The sequence below is a fragment of the Panthera pardus genome, unplaced genomic scaffold, assembly GCF_024362965.1.
Source record: "Panthera pardus isolate Hobbes unplaced genomic scaffold, ASM2436296v1 HiC_scaffold_15, whole genome shotgun sequence".
Lineage (NCBI taxonomy): Eukaryota > Metazoa > Chordata > Mammalia > Carnivora > Felidae > Panthera > Panthera pardus.
The window spans coordinates 8,522,801-8,541,507 of record NW_026526710.1 but is presented as its reverse complement, the minus strand read 5'-3'; the positions used below and the strand labels follow the sequence as shown (position 1 = coordinate 8,541,507).

General features: G+C 43.9%; 1 protein-coding gene across 3 annotated transcripts in view; it reads right to left on the bottom strand.

The window, feature by feature from the left end:
- Positions 1-18,707, bottom strand: part of FBXW8 (F-box and WD repeat domain containing 8) — a 142,106-nt gene that overhangs the window by 54,567 nt on the left and 68,832 nt on the right. For all 3 annotated transcript variants that reach the window (XM_019467338.2, XM_019467337.2, XM_019467339.2), the window contains exon 5: positions 13,637-13,794. In XM_019467338.2, coding sequence (XP_019322883.2) covers positions 13,637-13,794 — 158 coding nt within the window. The remainder of the gene's footprint in view (positions 1-13,636; positions 13,795-18,707) is intronic.

The following is an 18,707-nucleotide window of genomic DNA, read 5'->3' as shown; positions in this document are numbered from 1 at the left end:
CCCTTTCTTTTTCCGGCATTAGTGGACTAAGGAGGACTTCCAGTACAGTGTTGGGTAACAGCAGTAAAAGTGGACACCCTTGCCATGTTTCCAGTTTTGAGAAAGCCTGGTCTTTTACCATTATGTAAAAGTACCATTATGAAGTTAGCTGTAGGTCTTTCATAGAAAGGTCCCTTTTTTTTTTTTTTTTTAAGTTTGAGAGAGAGAGCATGCACACACAAGTGGATGACAGGAAAAGAGAGAATCCCAAGCAGGCTCCCCACTATCAGCACAGAGCCTGTCATGGGGCTCGAACCCACAAACTGTGAAATCATGAGCTGAGCTGAAATGAAATGAAGACGGACACTCAACTGATTGAGCCACCCAAGCACCCCGAAAGGTCCCTTTCTATGTCACTCAGCCAGGAGTCTTTTTGTTTTTCAATTTTTAATGTTTATTTATGTTTGAGAGAGAGAGAGCATAAGCGGGGAAGGGGCAGAGAGAGAAGGAGACACAGAATCTAGAGCAGGCTCCAGGCTCCAAGCTGTCAACAGAGCCCAACGTGGGGCTCGAACCCACAAACTATGATATCATGACCTGAGCCAAAGTCAGATGCTTAACTGACTGAGCCACCAGGCACCCCAGTCAGCCAGGAGTTTTTAATCATCAATACTAATTGGTTCTTGTCAAATATTTTTTTCTGTTTCATTGAGTTGATCAGTTTTTCTTTTATAATCTGTTAATATAATGAAATGATTTTCAAGTGTTAAACTAACCTTAAATTCCCTGGATGAATCTTAAGTGGCTATGATGTATTATCCTTTCAATGTATTGTAGGACTCCATTTTACAGTATTTTGTTAAGCATTTTTACACTTCTATTCACGTGGAATATTGATCTGTAGTTTCCTTGTTTTCATACACCAGTTATTTTTTTCGTATCTGGTTTTGGTATGAGGGGAATGCTGATCTCATTGAAAAGTGTTCCCTCCTAGTCTATTTTATGAAAGTATACAGGATTATTACTTCCTTAGACCCCTGTAAAGCCACCGGACTTGAATTTTATTTTAAGCTTTCTAGTTCTTAAGTGAATTTGGGTAGCTTGTGTCTTTCAAAAAGTCAATTTATCCACTTCATCTAAGAGGATGAATTTACTGGTGTAAAGTTGTTCATAATTTTTCAGTGCAGTCTTAACATCTGTGAGATCTGTGATGATGTTCCTTTTGCATTCCTGATGTTGGGTGTTTTCCCCCTAATCATTCTGACTAGTGCTTGTCAACCTGATTTTTTTTTTTAAACAAACCAGTTTTGATTTTCCTGTGTTTTTTCCCCTTCAATTTCATGGATTCCTATTATTATTGTACTTCTCCTGCTTATTTTAATTTGCTCTTTTTCTAGTTAAGATGAAAAGTGAGATCATGGACTTGAGACTTTTTTCTAACGTAAGCATTTATTGCTTTAAATCTCCCTCTAAGCACTGCTTTGGCTACATTGCATACATTTTGATACACGGTTTTTCATTTTCATTCAAAATACTGCCTGATTTTTTTAATGTTTATTTTTGAGAACGAGTGAGCATGAGTGGGGGAGAAGCAGAGAGAGGCGGGAACAGAGAATCCGAAGCAGGCTCCGCGCTGACAGCAGCAAGCCCGACACAGGGCTGGAACTCATGAAATGGGAGATCATGACCTGAACCGAAGTTGGATGCTCAACCAACTGAGCCACCCAGGTGTCCTTCTTCTTTAACCCATGCGTTATTTAGAAGTGTGCTGTTCAGGGGCGCCTAGGTGGCTCTGTCGGTTAAGCATCCGACTTTGGCTCAGGTCATGAGCTCACCGTTCAGGAGTTTGAGCCCCACATGGGGCTCTGAGGGGACAGCTCGGAGCCTGGAGCCTGCTTCAGGTACTGTGTCTCCCTCTCTTTCTGCCCCTCTACCATTCTCACTCTCTCTCAAAACTGAAGTAAAAAAATAAATTAAGAAAGTGTGTTAATTTCCAAGGACTTGCAGGTTTTATAGCTATTTTGTTATTTTCACTTTAATTCTGTAGTTGTCCAAAAACATACTTTGTGGGAAAACACATTTTGTAAGATATCAATCGTCTTAAAGTTACTGAAACTGATTTTATGGCCCAGAACATAGTCTGTCTTGATCTACCTGAAAAGAATGTGTATTTTGTAGTTGTTGCGGATAAAGTTCTATAAATGTCAATTAGGTAAAACTGTCTGACAATGTTGTTCAATCTTCTATGACCTTACTAATTACTGATTACCTGCATCAATTACTGAAATCAAAGTGCCTGAAATTTCCACTATAATTATGAATTTGTCTATTCCCCTTTCACTGGTTAGCTTTTGTGTATTTTGAAGTTGTGTTATTAGACGCATACATATTTAGGGTTTTTATACCCACTTGATGAACTGACCCCTTTTATCACTATGAAATGTCCCTTTTTTCCCTGATAATATTCCCTGTTCTAAAATCTACTTTGTTTAGGGTGCCTGGGTGGCTTAGTTGGCTAAGCGTCCAACTTCGGCTGAGGTCATGATCTCACAGTTCGTGAGTTCAAGCCCACATTGGGCTCTGTGCTGACAGCTCTGAGCCTGGAGCCTGCTTCGGATTCTGTGTCTTCCTCTCTCTCTATTCCTTGCCCACTCACCTCTTTCTCTCTCTCTCAAAAATAAACATTAAAAAATTAAATTAAATTTAAAAAAAAATAAAATCTACTTTGTTTGAAATTAATTTAGCCACTCCAGCTTTCTTTTGATTTATGCTTGCATGGTATAACTGCCCATCCTTTTAACCTACTTGTATCTTCATACTTAAAATAGCTTTCTTGTAAAGCTATGGACTGAATGCTTGTCTCCCCTCAGATTCACAAGTGGAAGCTTAAAGCCCCAGTGTGATGCTATATGGAGATGGGGTTTTTGGGAGGTGATTGGGATTAGATTAAGTCTTGAGAGGGGGCCCTCATGATAGGATCAATAGCCTTATAAGAAGAGAGAGCTCTTTCCCTGATGTTTGGTGGGAATGAAAACTATTCCTAACCCGATGTGAGCTTCAAAAATTGTTCTGCCTTCTCCTTTTCTGGCAGTTATTTCCCTGGTCTTGGGTATTTCTTCTCACACACGGGCACACCAGTACTCAAAGACAGAGGGGTCCCTTTAGATCTGCAGAGTTCTCCCTTTGTGCAGCTCCCTCCTCCCTGACACTCTGGCCCACAAATTCTTTCCATCTTGGCTTCCTTGACCTCTTGGTGTCTCCTCAACTCAGTGAGGTCCAGGTTCTGTTCAGGTTCCCTTTCCTTGTACTGGGTTGTTTCCAGTTGGTAAGCTGTTTCTGGTTGGTAAGCTTGTTTGAAAAACACGTAGTCCAAGACTCTGATCCCTTAAAGAAGATCAATGTCTGAAAACTGTTTAACATATTCTGTCTGGTTTTCTGGTTGTTTAAGGCAGAAGAATAAATCTACTCCCTGTTAGTTCATCTTAATCAGAAGCAAAAGTTGTTAGTTTGTTTTTTTTAAACTTACGGTGAAACAATCTGACAATTACAGAAAACTTGCAAGAACTTCTATATACCCATTATTCAGATCCCATTTCCAATTGTTCCAGTAATGTCCTTTATAGCAAAAGGATCCAATCTGGGATAACACATGGCACTCCCTTGTCTTGTCTCCTTCAACCTGGAATATTTTCTTTTTTAACACTTTCGTGAGTTTGACAGCTTTTTAGGAGTCAGATCAGTCTTTCTGTGGAATGTCCTTCAATTTGGGTCTTCTAATATTTCCTCATGATTCGACCGGGCTATATCCTTTTTGACTGGAATATCACAGAGGCAATTCAGTGTTTGTCTCAATGTATTCTATTAAATAGCACAGGATGTCAATTTGTCCCATTACTGATGTTGAATTTGACCACTTTATTAATTTGGCATCTGCCAGACTTGACTACAAAGTTACTTTTTTTCCTCACTCTGTAATTAATTAGTGTTTGGCAGGGAGCTTCTTTGAGATGTAAAATCCTATCCCTTATCTTCTTCTCATCTCTAGTTGTAGCATCAATAGATTTTTTTTTTGTCTCAATTATTATCATCCTAACTGCCAATTAATGATTTTCTAATGCCATCATTCCTTCTGTATTTGTTAGGTGACATTCTACTTTAAGTGTGTAACTCAAGGATTCCTATTTTGTCCGGTAAGTTGTAATCTGTTACTAGCATTATTCTGATATTCACATTGTCCCAGGTCTGGCCAGTGAGAACGCCTTCAAGGTAGCTTCTGTGTTCTTCTGACACGTCACCCTTATTCCTTAAGCACTTCCATATTCCCTGGTACAGTAGGATGTTCCAGGCTTATTTCATTCTTTCTCTAGCCCAGCCCTGGAGTCAACCTCTTTGCCAAGCAGCCCTGATTCCTTTCAGTGGAGACTCGTATTTTTAAGATCTGAGCACTACAAGTGTTCACTGCTACTGGACTATTACTGCTCTTACACCTTCCCAGCAAACAAAGCTAGGACACACGTACTAACGCATGTACATCTCTACTCGCTTCTCCATCTATATGGAAAACCAGGAATTCCACACGGACACCTCCTATTCCAATCCAGCACCACAGGGTTCATCTGGATCGCTCTCTTCCATGCCTGTAACTCCCTTCTCCGATAGTGAGAAACTGGCTTCCACGATCCTTAATATACTTACCTAATTCCATCTCCCTCGATGCTGCCAACCTCCCCCACCCGCCAGGCCACTGTTCAGACTCCCTCCTCCACCTGTCCCTGGCCCCACTGGGCTCCCTTCCTACTCTACTGCAGCTTGCCTAACAGCCTTTTGACTGGAATGGCAGACAAGCGGGCACATCTCGCTTTTAAAACAAAAATACACTCCACGAGTATGTTTACTTCTGCTTTAACAGAGCCCTAGGGTTTAGTACAGAATAAATGCTACAATCAAAATTACAAGTATTGAAAGGGAAATTAAATTTTCATGCTGATCTATCAGCCTCCAAAACAACAAATTAATGTTTGGATTTCATTAGGTACATTTAAGAACTTTGACAATTTATTTCTGTAGTCTCCAACTGTCTCCCTGGAAAAATACTTCGCACTATTTTTTGTTCCTTTCTATTTTTAATCTCAACTTTAATAAGACAGGACAAATACTTGGAATTTAATGCATCATACTGTGTGTTACTAAATATCAGGTTTCAGGGGCGCCTGGGTGGTTCAGTCAGTTGAGCACCTGTCTCTTCATTTCGGCTCAGGTCGTGGTCTCCCAGTTTGTGAGATCCAGCCCCTTGTCAGGCTCTGCACTGACAGCGAAGAGCCTGCTTGGGATTCTCTCTTTCCCCCTCTCTCCCTCTCTCTGCCCCTCCCCTGCTTGTGCTCTCTCTCTCAAAAGAAATAAACATTAAAAAAAAATCAGTTTTCAGGAAAACCACGCAATAAATCAGATTACCACCAAATCTCCTCCCATAAATTTAATGTGCCACTTTCCGCATGAGAAACATTGTTTCAAGTTTTTTTCATTAGTAACTTCAAAAACGTGTGGTTATCCTAGAAATTTATCATCTGCTAATCTGTGCCTATAGCATAAGAACTTCCCTCCCCAGTGTCTCTTAAATTTGAGAGATTGCAGACTTCTAAAAAGTCACCTGTGGACCCGCAGCATGAAAAACAACCACAAGGCATGTAGGTCATGTGATCACTTGGTGCCAATAGGCTGGGAACACAAAATGCAAATTCAAACACTGAGATCATGCAGTATGGTTCAGTTACAAGGTCAAAGGATCCAGTTTTTTCTTTTTTTTTTTTAGATTCCTATAAAACTGTAGATTTAAACAGAACAAACCTTTTGTAGAGATCTCGCAGCTCCTGCTCAAGACTTGATCTCTAAATTCCCATTTGAGGAACACTCCCCTGTTATAATATGTACTCAGCCCAAAGCATATGTAACCAAGTGTGCAATATAATGTCAAACTCTTCTCACCAAAAATGGAAAAACTTTTAAAAGATTTTTTATTTTTTTGAGAGGGAGAGAGTCAGCCAATCTTAAGCAGGCTCCACAACCCAGAGATGAGCCTGACATAGGGCTCAATCTCATGACTGTGAGATCATGACCTGAGCCCAAATTGAGAGTTGAATGTTTTAGGGGCACCTGGGTGGCTCAGTCGGTCAAGCGTCCAACTTTGGCTAGGTCATGATCTTGCGGTTTGTGAGTTCAACCCCCGCGTTGGACTCTGGGCTGACAGCTCAGAGCCTGGAGCCTACTTGGGTTTCTGTGTCTCCCTCTCTCTGTGCCCCTCCCCCACTTGTTCTCATTCGCCCTCTCTGTCTCCCAAAAATAAGTAAACATGAAGTTAAAAAAAAAAAAAAGAAAGAAAGAGTTGGATGCTTTACTGACTGAGCCACCCAGGAGCCCCTGAAGTTTTTTTTTATTCAAAAACTTCCTACATATGCACAGTCCCTATGGCATGTCTATGAAACACAATGTAGCACTCCAGCCCATGCCAGATGGCAGTCCACTTTCAAGTTCAATCCCCCCAGAAATACTCCCTCAACACTGAAAAGAATGACCTCAGTTCAGAACTCTGCATTTCAGGGTTTAATTCTGCTCCGAGGAACTTGACAATGTGAGCGTTTCCTACTGTTCATTGTTCATGTCTATCAAGGTATCCTATCTTTTAAAAGGACTATACCCAGTATTTGGGGGTTGTCAGAAAGTGGTTGCATTTTGTTTTGTCAAATATCTGAGGAAGACTCCTAGACCCAAGGGTAGGCAGAGGTTTCAAACAAAAACTAGTTACTGAAACTGAAGAGAAAAATGAACAGCAAAGAAAGGCCTTGGCAAAAAAAAAAAAAAAAAAAAAAAAAAAAAAAAATCCTCCGTAATCCACAGCCAGGTGTCTCAGCCACCTCCCAAGCGATGCTCTGACATGTTAATGTTCCACTTCTAAAACTTCTATCTTGATTGGGGGGAGGCGGGGCCGTAATTGTATGTTACTATAGTCACAAGTTATGTCATTATATTCAAATGTCACCATCAACATACACACAAGACACATAAGCAAACCAAAGAATTCATTTTTTTGTTAAACATACAATTATAAACAAAGCTTAAAAAGCACTCAGTCTCCATCAAAGCCGCCTAACTAAAACACGGTCCTACCGAGGCCCCGGAGAGACCCACTCCCATCCATTGTTCCTACGCCAGGAAGTGAGAAATGACAGTCACCCCAGCCCTGGGACAACGAAGCATGTGTGTGTTGCGACAATTGTGCCGGGAGTGCCGCACGAGTGGAGAAGCCACTCCGCCTTGCCGGGCGGTGGCACAGAAGGACGACTGTTGGCTATCCCGGCCCGGCTTCCACATGCTAGCTAATACCCACCGGGCCGTGTCTCTCCTGTCCACTCAGGGGGGCAGACGAGAACTTCTTTGCACCTACGAAGGGTGCCATCTCATTTCTCACCCAACAGTGAGTTTTCAAGACAAACTCTGTGAACGGGGAGCGGGTTTCGAGTACACCGCCTTCCCTCGTGCTGTGGCTCGGGGCCAGAGGCAGGCAAGCATGGAGCAGATGGAGTCCTGGCAAGGTCCCCACTGTCCCCGCATTAGCAGCATCTGCTCATTACTCGGAACCTTCGCCTGCTTTATCTACTGCTCCAGGAAAAGCATTTTGATTTGATTCATTTCGGTACGGTAACGTGCAACACAATTAGTGGTAAAATCAAACTGGAGGACGGCCAGTGATGACAATCGGAAACAAGGCAGAAGAAATATGAGGCCAGTGGGTTGGAATTCAAACAATCACAACTGTGGATCACCTTGCCAAATCTCAACACCCCAGGTGGGTGTACAGTGTTCCCGCAGGGCGAGGAGGCTGAAAAGGATGTAGGGACGACTTCCTTGCACCCAAAGCGGCTTCCATCTCCCCTCTGGATCAGACCCCTTCCGTGGAGAATACGTGTGTAGACCATCAACAGGGCCTCAGTGGCTAAGAGCCTCCCTTCGGCACAGCCAAGGGTGCTGAAGTTCATGAACTCATCCTATCATCTTATTCTTCTCTTCTGCACGGCAGTTGCAAATACTACACAGCAGACCCCACAAGGTACATTGCCTTTTCACCGTGTTTTGCCTAAGAAGTGCCTGTTTGCGGCTCCTGGAAAGGAACAGTATCAAAATGTGCATTTGATTATTTCAATCTGTCTTTGCCCAGAAGTAGCTACTCATGAATATGTTGGTATAAATATCACAGTGTCAATCTGTTAAACTGAAGTGAGACCAAAGACAATGCCACCTGAGGTCTGGGAAAAAAACGAAAGAGCTGTGTAGCCCATGAATAGTTAAATCCCAATCAGACTGGTAAAACCAGCTCAGAGTGAGAGGGAAATAAAAACGTAAGAGTTCTCACCAAAGAAATAGTCCTTATACCAACATGAATTTGAGACCAACCAAAGATTTCAACATAAACGATGGAAGTACTATAGATTGAATCTGACCTCAGAGTAGGGTTGATCCCCAAGCATGCCATGAAACTGAGAAAGACAAACGTGAAGGTGTAAAAGTAAAACAACTAGACAGACCAACAGAAACAGAGCATAACATCCAGAAACAAACCTGGGAACTAAGAGAATCTCACATCTAAAAACATATAAAGGCAGCACCTCAAACCAGTGAGTAGGTAGGGATGGGCTTTCTAGTAAGAGATGCCAGAAAAAAAATTCTCAGATTCATATTTTATACGGTCCCAGGATGAACTCTATATTGGCCAAAATTCAAGCATGAAAAATAAGCCCCTGCTTATTAGAAAGAGGTACAAGTAACAGGTACAAAGATGAAAAAAATTCTTAGGCTAAGAGATGTAAAATGAAACTACATTCGGGTACCATTTTTTTTTTTTTTTTTTTAGATTTTATTTTTCAGTTATCTCTACACCCAACATGGGGCTGGAACTCACAATCCCGAGATCAAAAGTCACACACACGCTCCACTAACTGAGCCAGCCAGGCGCCCTTGGATACCATTTCTGATCTATCAAACCAAAAATACCTAGATGTCTGAAACACATCTTGCTGGCAAAACTGTGAGGAAATAGGGGCGCCTGGGTGGCTCAGTCGGTTGAGCGTCCGACTTCAGCTCAGGTCATGATCTTGTGGTTCATGGGTTCGAGCCCATCAGGCTCTGTGCTAACAAACAGCTCAGGGCCTGGAGGCCGTTTCAGATTCTGTGTCTCCCTCTTTCTCTGCCCCTTCCCCGCTCTCGCTCTGTCTCCAAAATCAATAAACATTAAAAAAAAAAAAAAAACTGTGAGGAAACAGCCATTCCTACATACCTTGCTGGTGACAGAGCAATATTGTATAAACCCCATTTGCATTTCCCCTTTGATTCGTCAATTTTATAGGAAACTACCCTTCCTGCATGTACATGAACGGTCTTATAGGCAGGGTCTTTCATTACAATGCTGTAATGGCAGAAGGTCAGCAACAACACAACAGTTCCTCAATAACGGACAGTGTCAGTGAACCAAGGTCCTTGTACGTATCGAATACTGTGCAGGTATGAAAAAAAGAGGAAGCTGTTTTTCTATATACAGACATGGACAAGCTTTCAAGACAGGTCATTAAGTGAAAAAAAGCCAACGTGTGGAATAATACAAAGTAATATGTGAGCTTTCATTTAAGAAAAAGGGGGAGAATGGGCCGCTTGAAGGGCTCAGTAGGTTGAGCATCCGACTTTGGCTCAGGTCATGATCTGGCAGTTCCTGAGTTCGAGCCCTACGTTGGGCTCTGTGCCGACGGTTCACAGCCCGGAGCCTGCTTCGGATTCTGTGTCTCCCTCTGTCTCTGCCCTTCCCCCGCTCACTCTCTGTCTCTCAAAAAATAAATAAACATTTAAAAAAATTTAAAAAAAAGGGGGGGGAATACGAATATTCATATTTGCTTATATTTACAATGCTGAAATATTGGAAGGACAGACAAAATCCTAAAATATATGGTTGCTTTAGAATGGAGTAGACAAAATAGGTAAAAGCAAGACTTCTAAACGTGTAACTGTTTATAGTTGTTTCATCTTATGTCCCCCAAAATGTATACTTATTCAAAGACGTTAAACTACAAAATGAAACCCACTTCATTTATGGATTAAAAAATTAAATTAAGGGGTGCCTGGGTGGCTCAGTCGGTTAAAGAGTCCGGCTCTTGATTTCGACTCAGGTCACGATTCCACAGTTTGAGAGATCGAGTCCCGCGTCAGGTACTGTGCTGGGCATGGAGCCTACTCGGGATTCTCTATCTCCCCACCTCTGCCCCTCCCCCCCTTGCACACACGTTCTCTCTCAAAAAATTAGAATTATACACATGTACAACTACCATCTTGAAAAATAAACCATAAATAAGGTCCACCGAAGAAAAACTGACAAGCTGAAAAAATATACTTGAAGTAGGCATAGCAAGGACTACGTCCTTATCCCTTTCTTTCCAACCAGAAAAGAGAACCCAGAGAAAAATGGGAACAGACAGGAACAAGCCATTTGCAGAAAAACAGGGAAAAAGGAAGACAATGAAATTCACTGCATTCACATGAAGGCAGACAAAGACAACGGGGAAATGCCATTTCCACCCATCAGACCAGCATGAGGAAGCCGTCACTCTCATCTATTTGGTGTGGCCATTAACTGGTTGAACCTTTTTGGAGGGCAATTTGGTAGTATTTATCAAAACATAAAGCATCTGTAGCCTCCAACCCGGTAATGACTAGTAATTTACCCCATAGCTGGACTCGCACGAGTCCATCGTGATATTTGTTAGAGGATATTGCTTGCAGCGCTGTTTTTAATAACAAAAATAAACAATCCAAGTGTGTGTCATTAAGGGCTCTAATAAATAAATTATAAATACAGCCACTTCATGCCATAGTACACAGGATGAAAAAGTTTACCTATAAGTGCCAATGTGGAAGGATACCAAGATGTGTCATTATGTTATTAAAAAAAAAATAATAAATAAAATAAAATAAAATAAAATAAAATAAAATAAAAGCAAGGTGCAGAAAAGCACATCGCATAGGACCTCTGAGTAAAACGTGAAAGGGACAGAGACGGGGGCACGATGGAACACTTCAGCTTCTCTTTGGATATGCTTTCTTTTCATTTTATACTTTTGCTCTGTTTGAATTTTAACTGTATTTTTTAAAGTCAAGTTTTAAACATACACTTTGGCCATTATTTGCCAAAGGAAGTAGTCTCTCTGTCCTACCTTTGTGGCTCCCCAATGTTTCTGTGCGGCAACAGGGAAGAGGGGGACAAACACGATTGTCACCAGTGACGCAAAACCAGGAGCCTGCGTGCCTATCTCCTCAAGCTGTATTTTCAAGCTCACAAGATAGGAAACGTGGGGGTGGAAATCAATCAGGTGCCCATATTCCTCCAGGCATCTGTGTTTCAGGTTACATACATAGCGCACTACAACCCTGGCATGGCCTGGGACAATATTCACACTTCTGGATGCACTCACGCAAATCACTCCGTTGGCCTCTCTGGACCCCCGTTTCCCCGTCTGAAGAAAAATGTGGGTGTACATGTATGCACGTGGCGGGGGCGGGGGGCTAGGAGAGGATTCTAAAACTGTAGGATTCTAACTGTACTACAACCTTTGCATACTTGTATTTAAAAAACCCTCCGGGAATGCAAGCTGGTGCAGCCACTCTGGTAAACAGTATGGAGGTTCCTCAAAAAACTAAAAACAGAACTACCCTACAACCCAGCAAGTGCACTACTAGGCATTTATCCACGGGATACAGGTGTGCTGTTTCGAAGGGACACATGCACCCCCATGTTTAGAGCAGCACTTTCAACAATAGCCCACGTATGGAAAGAGCCCAAATGTCCACTGATGGATGAATGGATAAAGAAGATGTGGTATGTATATACAAAGGAGTATTACTCGGCAATCAAAAAGAATGAAATCTTGCCATTTGCAACTACGTGGATGGAACTGGAGGGTATTATGCTAAGTGAAATTAGTCAGAGAAAGACAAATATCATATGACTTCACTCATAGGAGCACTTTAAGACACAGAACAGATGAACATAAGGGAAGGGAAACAAAAATAAGATAAAAACAGGGAGGGGGACAAAACAGAAGAGACTCATAAATATGGAGAACTGAGGGTTGCTGGAGGGGCTGTGGGAGGGAGGATGGGCTAAATGGGTAAGGGGCATTAAGGAATCTACTCCTGAAATCATTGTTGCACTATATACTAGCTAATTTGGATGTAAATTTAAAAATAAATAAATAAAATTAAAAAAATTAAACCACACACACAAAAAACCTCATTGGTAATTTGGAAAGTACCAAACACACTCAAGCTGATCTTCTGTTATCTATCCAGGATCTCAGTAAACATAGAGGAAATACTACATACCACAGAAACAGCTTAGCTGAATTTCTGGAGGCTGAAAAAAATCTACCAATGGTGTCTACTAATGTCAAACTGAAAGAACAGAGTTCATGTTGTTAAAGTAATAAATCAAAAATATTTTGGGGCGCCTGGGTGGCTCAGTCGGTTGAGCTTCCGACTTCGGCTCAGGTCATGATCTCACGGTTCGTGGGTTCGAGCCCCGCGTCGGGCTCTGTGCTGACAGCTCAGAGCCTGGAGCTTGTTTCGGATTCTGTGTCTCCCTCTCTCTCTGACCCGCCCCCACTCATGCTGTCTCTCTCTGTCTCAAAAATAAAATAAACATTAAAAAAAAAATTTTAAAAAATAAAAAATAAAAAAAATAAAAAAAATAAAAATATTTTCAAGACTTCAGCCCTATTTTTTAAACGACATACGAATCTAAAATTGCCCATGAGCTACTTTACTATAGTTTTGTCCCTGAGCCAACCACTGACTCTGAAGATTTGCCATAGTGCCACAACATGAACACTAACATTCCAAAATATTTCGTGGTTCACCTTTCAGGCAAGTGGGGAAACAGAGCTTAGAGATTCCAAATTCACACATAATGAAAGGCAGGAACACGGATGTCATGGCCCTCGAAATCATTATTCCTGTTAGCTACAAAACTGACCAGTGTTTCATGACTCAGGTGCATATAATTTTAGACTTTTCCTAGCTAGTTCTGTAAATCCACAGTTGTTTGTACACAAAAGGATTCTATCAATCCCACAGAGACCACAGATCACCGTAAATTATCTTGTATGGTATGGAAGTGCCAGGAAAAGGTAGGCACTGACTTTTATTTTTCTATTTCCATATTTGTCAATAGATTATCTGTCTATCCCTCCCTCTCCCTGTTCCCTTTGGACTGAGCAGAGACTGAAGGAAAAGTAGGCCAAGTATATTTAATATTTTATACCAAACAAGCTATTTGCTTAAGATGGCTTGGCCAGCCTCGTGTCTGGCACAGAAACCCAGTCTACCAGCTCCAGTAGGAATTAAACACCAGTCTTACTGGGTGCTGTGCTCCACTGCCTACTAATGCATGGACGGTTATTGGCCAACTTCTTCACATAAAGGCAAAGAGTGGGTGTATGTGTGTGCACATGTGTGTGTGCCCACGTGTATGTATGCAGGGATTACGGGGGGGAGCCGGCCACAGCTGCTTAATTTTTGTAAAGCTTTTTTTTTTTCCTTAATAGGGAGGAGGGTTGCGGTTACTTACCATCCTCATAAGCCGCTACCGCCAGCGAGCTGTTTATCCTCACAAAGGAGACATATGGCTGCATTCCAGGCTCGTCCTCCTCATACTCTGAGTCCAGGAAAGGGGCTGTGTAGTCCCAGGTGCGGGTGTCCCACACCCTTACGTCCCCTGATGTATATCTGGAAAAGAAGGGCACACCTGGGTCCAAATGGGGACCGGAGAGCAGGGCTGTGGTGGGGAAAATGGGGAGAGCCTTCAAACAACAGAGGAAGAAGATCTGGTCGGTGTAGAACCACTCCTGCCACGTTGTTTAGATGAGTGACTCCAACAGGAGAAAATGTCAAGCAGACGACAGAAGGCTGTCAACACGTGTTGACACAGCACAATGGTGACGGTTCAATGAGAACGCCACACTACGACACTGGGTGTCGAGATCTCCTTTACGCTATCGTAACGGGTCTGCTACCCTGCATTCTCCCAGCAAAGGGATGGCTAACAGGAATTTGTAGAAGTCCCAGTGTTTGTTTACACATATACACTCAAGACAGAGAGATGCTAAGGACTAATGGTCTTACAGGCTCGAGCTTTCTAATGCCTCATCCATGCATCAGATTTGACTGATTAAAGTCCCCAAAGACTAATTGATTTGCTGAAACAATTAAATCTTGCCTTTAGCAGCCAGACAATGCTGCTTTCTCATGAAAAGCTCTTGCCCGAATGCATGACGCTCCCCGGTTTTGCCCACTTAGAAAACAGGAGCACTCACTCTCTCCTATTACTACTGCCACTCCAACAAATGACTCTCTCCATCAAAGCCAAGGCAGGGCCAGAAGCTGCTCAGACATCAGGCCCCACAGATACGAGGATAATGGAATGACCAGATGAGGTGGTGTGCCTGCCATCGAGGTATTTACACCAAGTTCCTTACATCTGCCACAGAGGGTTCGATTCAACATGTACGGCGACTGTGAGGAGGTGTGTTAGAAATGCTTTAAGAGTCTAATGATGCACCCCCACAAACACAAAGACAGGCAGGCAAATTTAAGCAGGTTCAGTCCTCCTGAGGCTGTAGGTCCTTCAGGGTTTCTTGGATCTGACATTAAAAGTATAAACACTCAAACAAGATAATCTCTGAGATTTACTTAACTACTGAAATCACATGATAGATCTGTGAAGTCGTTACAGATCAATTTCTCATGGGAGATTTCTCAATAAACAAACTAAGAACACTCTGATAGAGGAGTGCTTCGTTTACTGAACGTAGCAGGATTTCCCTCAAACTACTGACAGTAAATACACATATCATGTAATTCAAAGGTGATTCTGTCACACAAAGTCCCTCCGTTGGAGATCCGGTTCTCCCCCTGCAGGACGGCGCCTGGGGAGTGTACGCGTGGTGTAAAGGGCCAACAGGAGAGACGTGCTTTCTAAAATCGGACTCAGGGAACTCTGCAGGACCACTGATCCTCCAGTAAATAGGAACGTTCACTCCACGAGTGTCGTTAAGCCTGGCGATAAGCAAGCAAGGGCGGATATTGATATCCCCGCGGCCAAAGCACGGCCGCTGGCTCCCAGGTCTTCCGGGCAGTATTCCAAATCACCCCTCCTAATGAGGAATCCTACACAAGAACACACACCACTGTGCCAGATCTACCAGGCTCACCACGACATCCCGGACAACAACTCCGGCGTTCCCTGGACAGAGGCCACTCGCTTAGCTATCGCAACACTCAACAGAGATAACGTGTTTGACTGTCTAGACTGTGCATGATGAGATTCTCCAGGTTACATTCCATGTGGAAGGAAGGAGCCATTTCAGAAAAGAGAGAAGGGCGGGGCACCCGGGTGGCTCAGTTGGTTAAGCGTCCGACTTTGGTTCAAGTCATGATCTCGTGGTTTGTGGGTTCGAGCCCCGCGTCAGGCTCTGTGCTGACAGCCTGGAGCCTGCTTCGGATTCTGTGTCTCCCTCTCTCTGCCCCTCCCCCACTCATGCTCTGTCTCTCTCTGTCTCTCAATAATAAATAAACATTAAAAAAGATTAAAAAAAAGAAAAGAGAGAAGGGTGGTGACGCCCCCAGAAGTACAGAGAAGGGGAGTGGGAGACACGGAAAGGGAACGCGGTAGTCAGAGAACAAAGGGCTTTCAGGGCGAGGTGTGCTTGGGAGGTGTGCTTCCTGTCCGTTGACGACCAGTACGCTGGCCCACACCCACAGTCTCACAGGTGCACCCCACCAGGGGCCACAGGAGAGCGTTTCAGCGGCCTGAGCTCCAGCCCCAAGGTCCCTTTACACATATAGTTTGCAGGCAAAACCACAAAACCAAAACCTGAAAAACTGCTGGACCACACCCAGTAGCAAGCTGGGAAATACAACCGGATGCCCCCACTCAGCTCCCGGGAGGAGGAGAGGGAGGGCACGCAGGGCCCCACCAAGAGCACTCTATTAATACGTGGAGGGTCCTGATGGGCCTGTCCTCCACAAAAAATGTCCCACTCACCCTGAGATGCCATGTGTCTAGAATTAAATGCATGTGCTCCTTGAAAGGCTTCAGGTCCCCACAAACGAGCCTGTTGCTAAACTCCTTCCTTTCCTCAGTGACCACACTAGTCCCATCACTGGTGCAAAACCGGGCAGCTCCTCCATACCCTCTCTGCCGCCCACCACACACTGCCCTCTGCGTTCAGGGGCCACGTCCTCTCCCTTCCCTTTTCCAGGGATGCCACTCCGGTCCAAACCTCTCGGCACCTCACAGCCCCTTAGTTTGAGCCTCCCCCAAAGTCAACCCTGCACAAGCCAAGCTCTCAAAAGTACCTGATGACATGAATACTCATTCTCCCTCCCTCCCTTCACCTCCACACTAGCCCAAGTCCCCCCGTGATCTAGCCCAGATGACAGCAACGTAGACTTTTTTCTCATGGCAAGTGTGAGTGTGTGTGCGTGCGTGCGTGTGTGTGTGTGTGTGTGTGTGTGTGTGTGTGTGTCTGCTCATCTCCCCAAGAACCTACAAGCCTGCTTCTCAGGGCAGGGGCTGGGCCTTACTCACAGCTGTGAGTCCAACAACTCGAAGAGTCAGGCCACAATAGCACTGGACACTGAGGAAGCTCACTAGCTCCTCAGGCCTTGACGGCTTCATCACTGGGCCTCGCACAGAGAACCCTCCCCAAACTAGCTTCCACCCAGTCTCCTGTTCTGCTCTTCCTTAGTGTGAACCAGCCTCCAGCCAAGTCCGCCATTTCTGGCTTCCACATACTCTTACCTCTGCATCTCTGTTCAACTGTCCACTTTTCTGGGGTGTTCTCCCTCCTGACAACCCAGCCCGGGGGTCCCAGTGCTGGCTGCACACAAGAATCACCTGGGATGCTTTCCAAAATCCTGATGCCCGAAGCACACACAAACCACTTAAAATCGGACTCTCTCGGAGTGGAACCAGGCCATCAGTGTTTCCAATGTTTAGGCAACATGGAGAACCCCCTGGGGCGTCTGAGTGGCTCGGTCGGTTAAGTGTCCGACTTCGGCTCAGGTCATGATCTCACGGTCCGTGAGTTCGAGCCCCGCATCAGGCTCTGTGCTGACCGCTCAGAGCCTGGAGCCTGTTTCAGATTCTGTGTCTCCCTCTCTCTCTGCCCCTCCCCTGTTCATGCTCTGTCTCTCTCTGTCTCAAAAATAAATAAATGTTAAAAAAAAAATTTTTTTTTTAAAAATGGAGAACCCCTTACCTAGCCCAAGCCTACCAACCCCTCAGTGTCCAGCAGATGCCCTCCTCCCCCAGGAAGCCTCTTCTGACTCAACTAGCACGCCCTGTACCTGAAGAAACGGCATCCACAGTTACATTTCAGGTCCCAACTTCACTGTCAAGTCCCTGAGAAGGCCAGAGATCAATGCTGTTATCTCCATCACAGTGGCTTACACACGGGTAACAGTAAACGGTGACTGAAAGAGGGTGTCCACAAGGAACAACCTGACTGGTTTGAGTGGCACCTCCTTCCACTCCTACTGCCCACCTTCTGCTGATGGTCAGTGACACACTCAGAACACAAACACTGATAGGTATTAAATTCCCTGCATTTACTTCCAAACTCATTAAAGTATCTATAAAAACACAGGATAAGCTAAATTATTTTGGTAAAGAAGAACATTTTCATAGATATCCATTTAAATCAACTTCATTCTTCATGTCCAAAGAGCATGAGAATAGATCAATGTTTTTTTTCTTTTTCTTTTTTTTATATAATTTAATTTTAATTTCAGAGAGAGCATGTGAGCCAGGGAGAGGGTCACAGAGAGACAGAGAGAGAGAGAGAGAGAGAGAGAGAGAGAGAGAATATATATCAATCTTAAGCAGGCTCCAGCCATCTCAGAGCCCAAAGAGGGCTCAGTCCCATGACCCTGAGATCAAGACCTGAGCCAAAAACAAGAGTTGGACGATCGACTGACTGACTGCACCACCCAGGTGCCCCAATAGCATAAATGTTTTGCTGCAAAATATAAATGACCTTATGTCTCCTTTTTGAGCAGAACGAACAGAGAATAAATACGGTTTCAGGAGGTGCTGGGGGATGACTCAGACCCAGGCTCTAGAATCTAATGCAAATGCAAGCAGCCATAGCCAAGGAGATCAGACTCCATGTGAACGAACTCGTGCTCAAGAAACAGACAGCTTCATGAGGATACAACACCGGTTGGAGCAGAGGGAAATGGACTAAGCCCTAAATGTGATCTAAAAGTGCTTAACAACATTGGCCAGGAGAAGCAAGAACAGATATCGAAGGGAGGCAGGAAAAAAAGCTGATTTTTCTCCAGAGCTCCAGATGTCTTTATCGCTGCCTAATGACAATTACACTCAACCAATTAAGACGCCACTATGACAGTTGCATTGTCGGTAAGCCTTTGGACCCCAATGTTGATGGCTCTCTAATTAGTGTCTGTGCAGAGTACAACTGCAACTAATATATTAGCTGATGTAAGAGCACTAAAGAAAAACTGAAGGAGAAAGAAGGCTTTTCAAAATGAGGGAGGATGTCCCAGCCCATGGCACGGACCAGTGACACTGTATGCTCTCTCAATCTCTTTTACGCTTGGCGAGGTTACCTCCA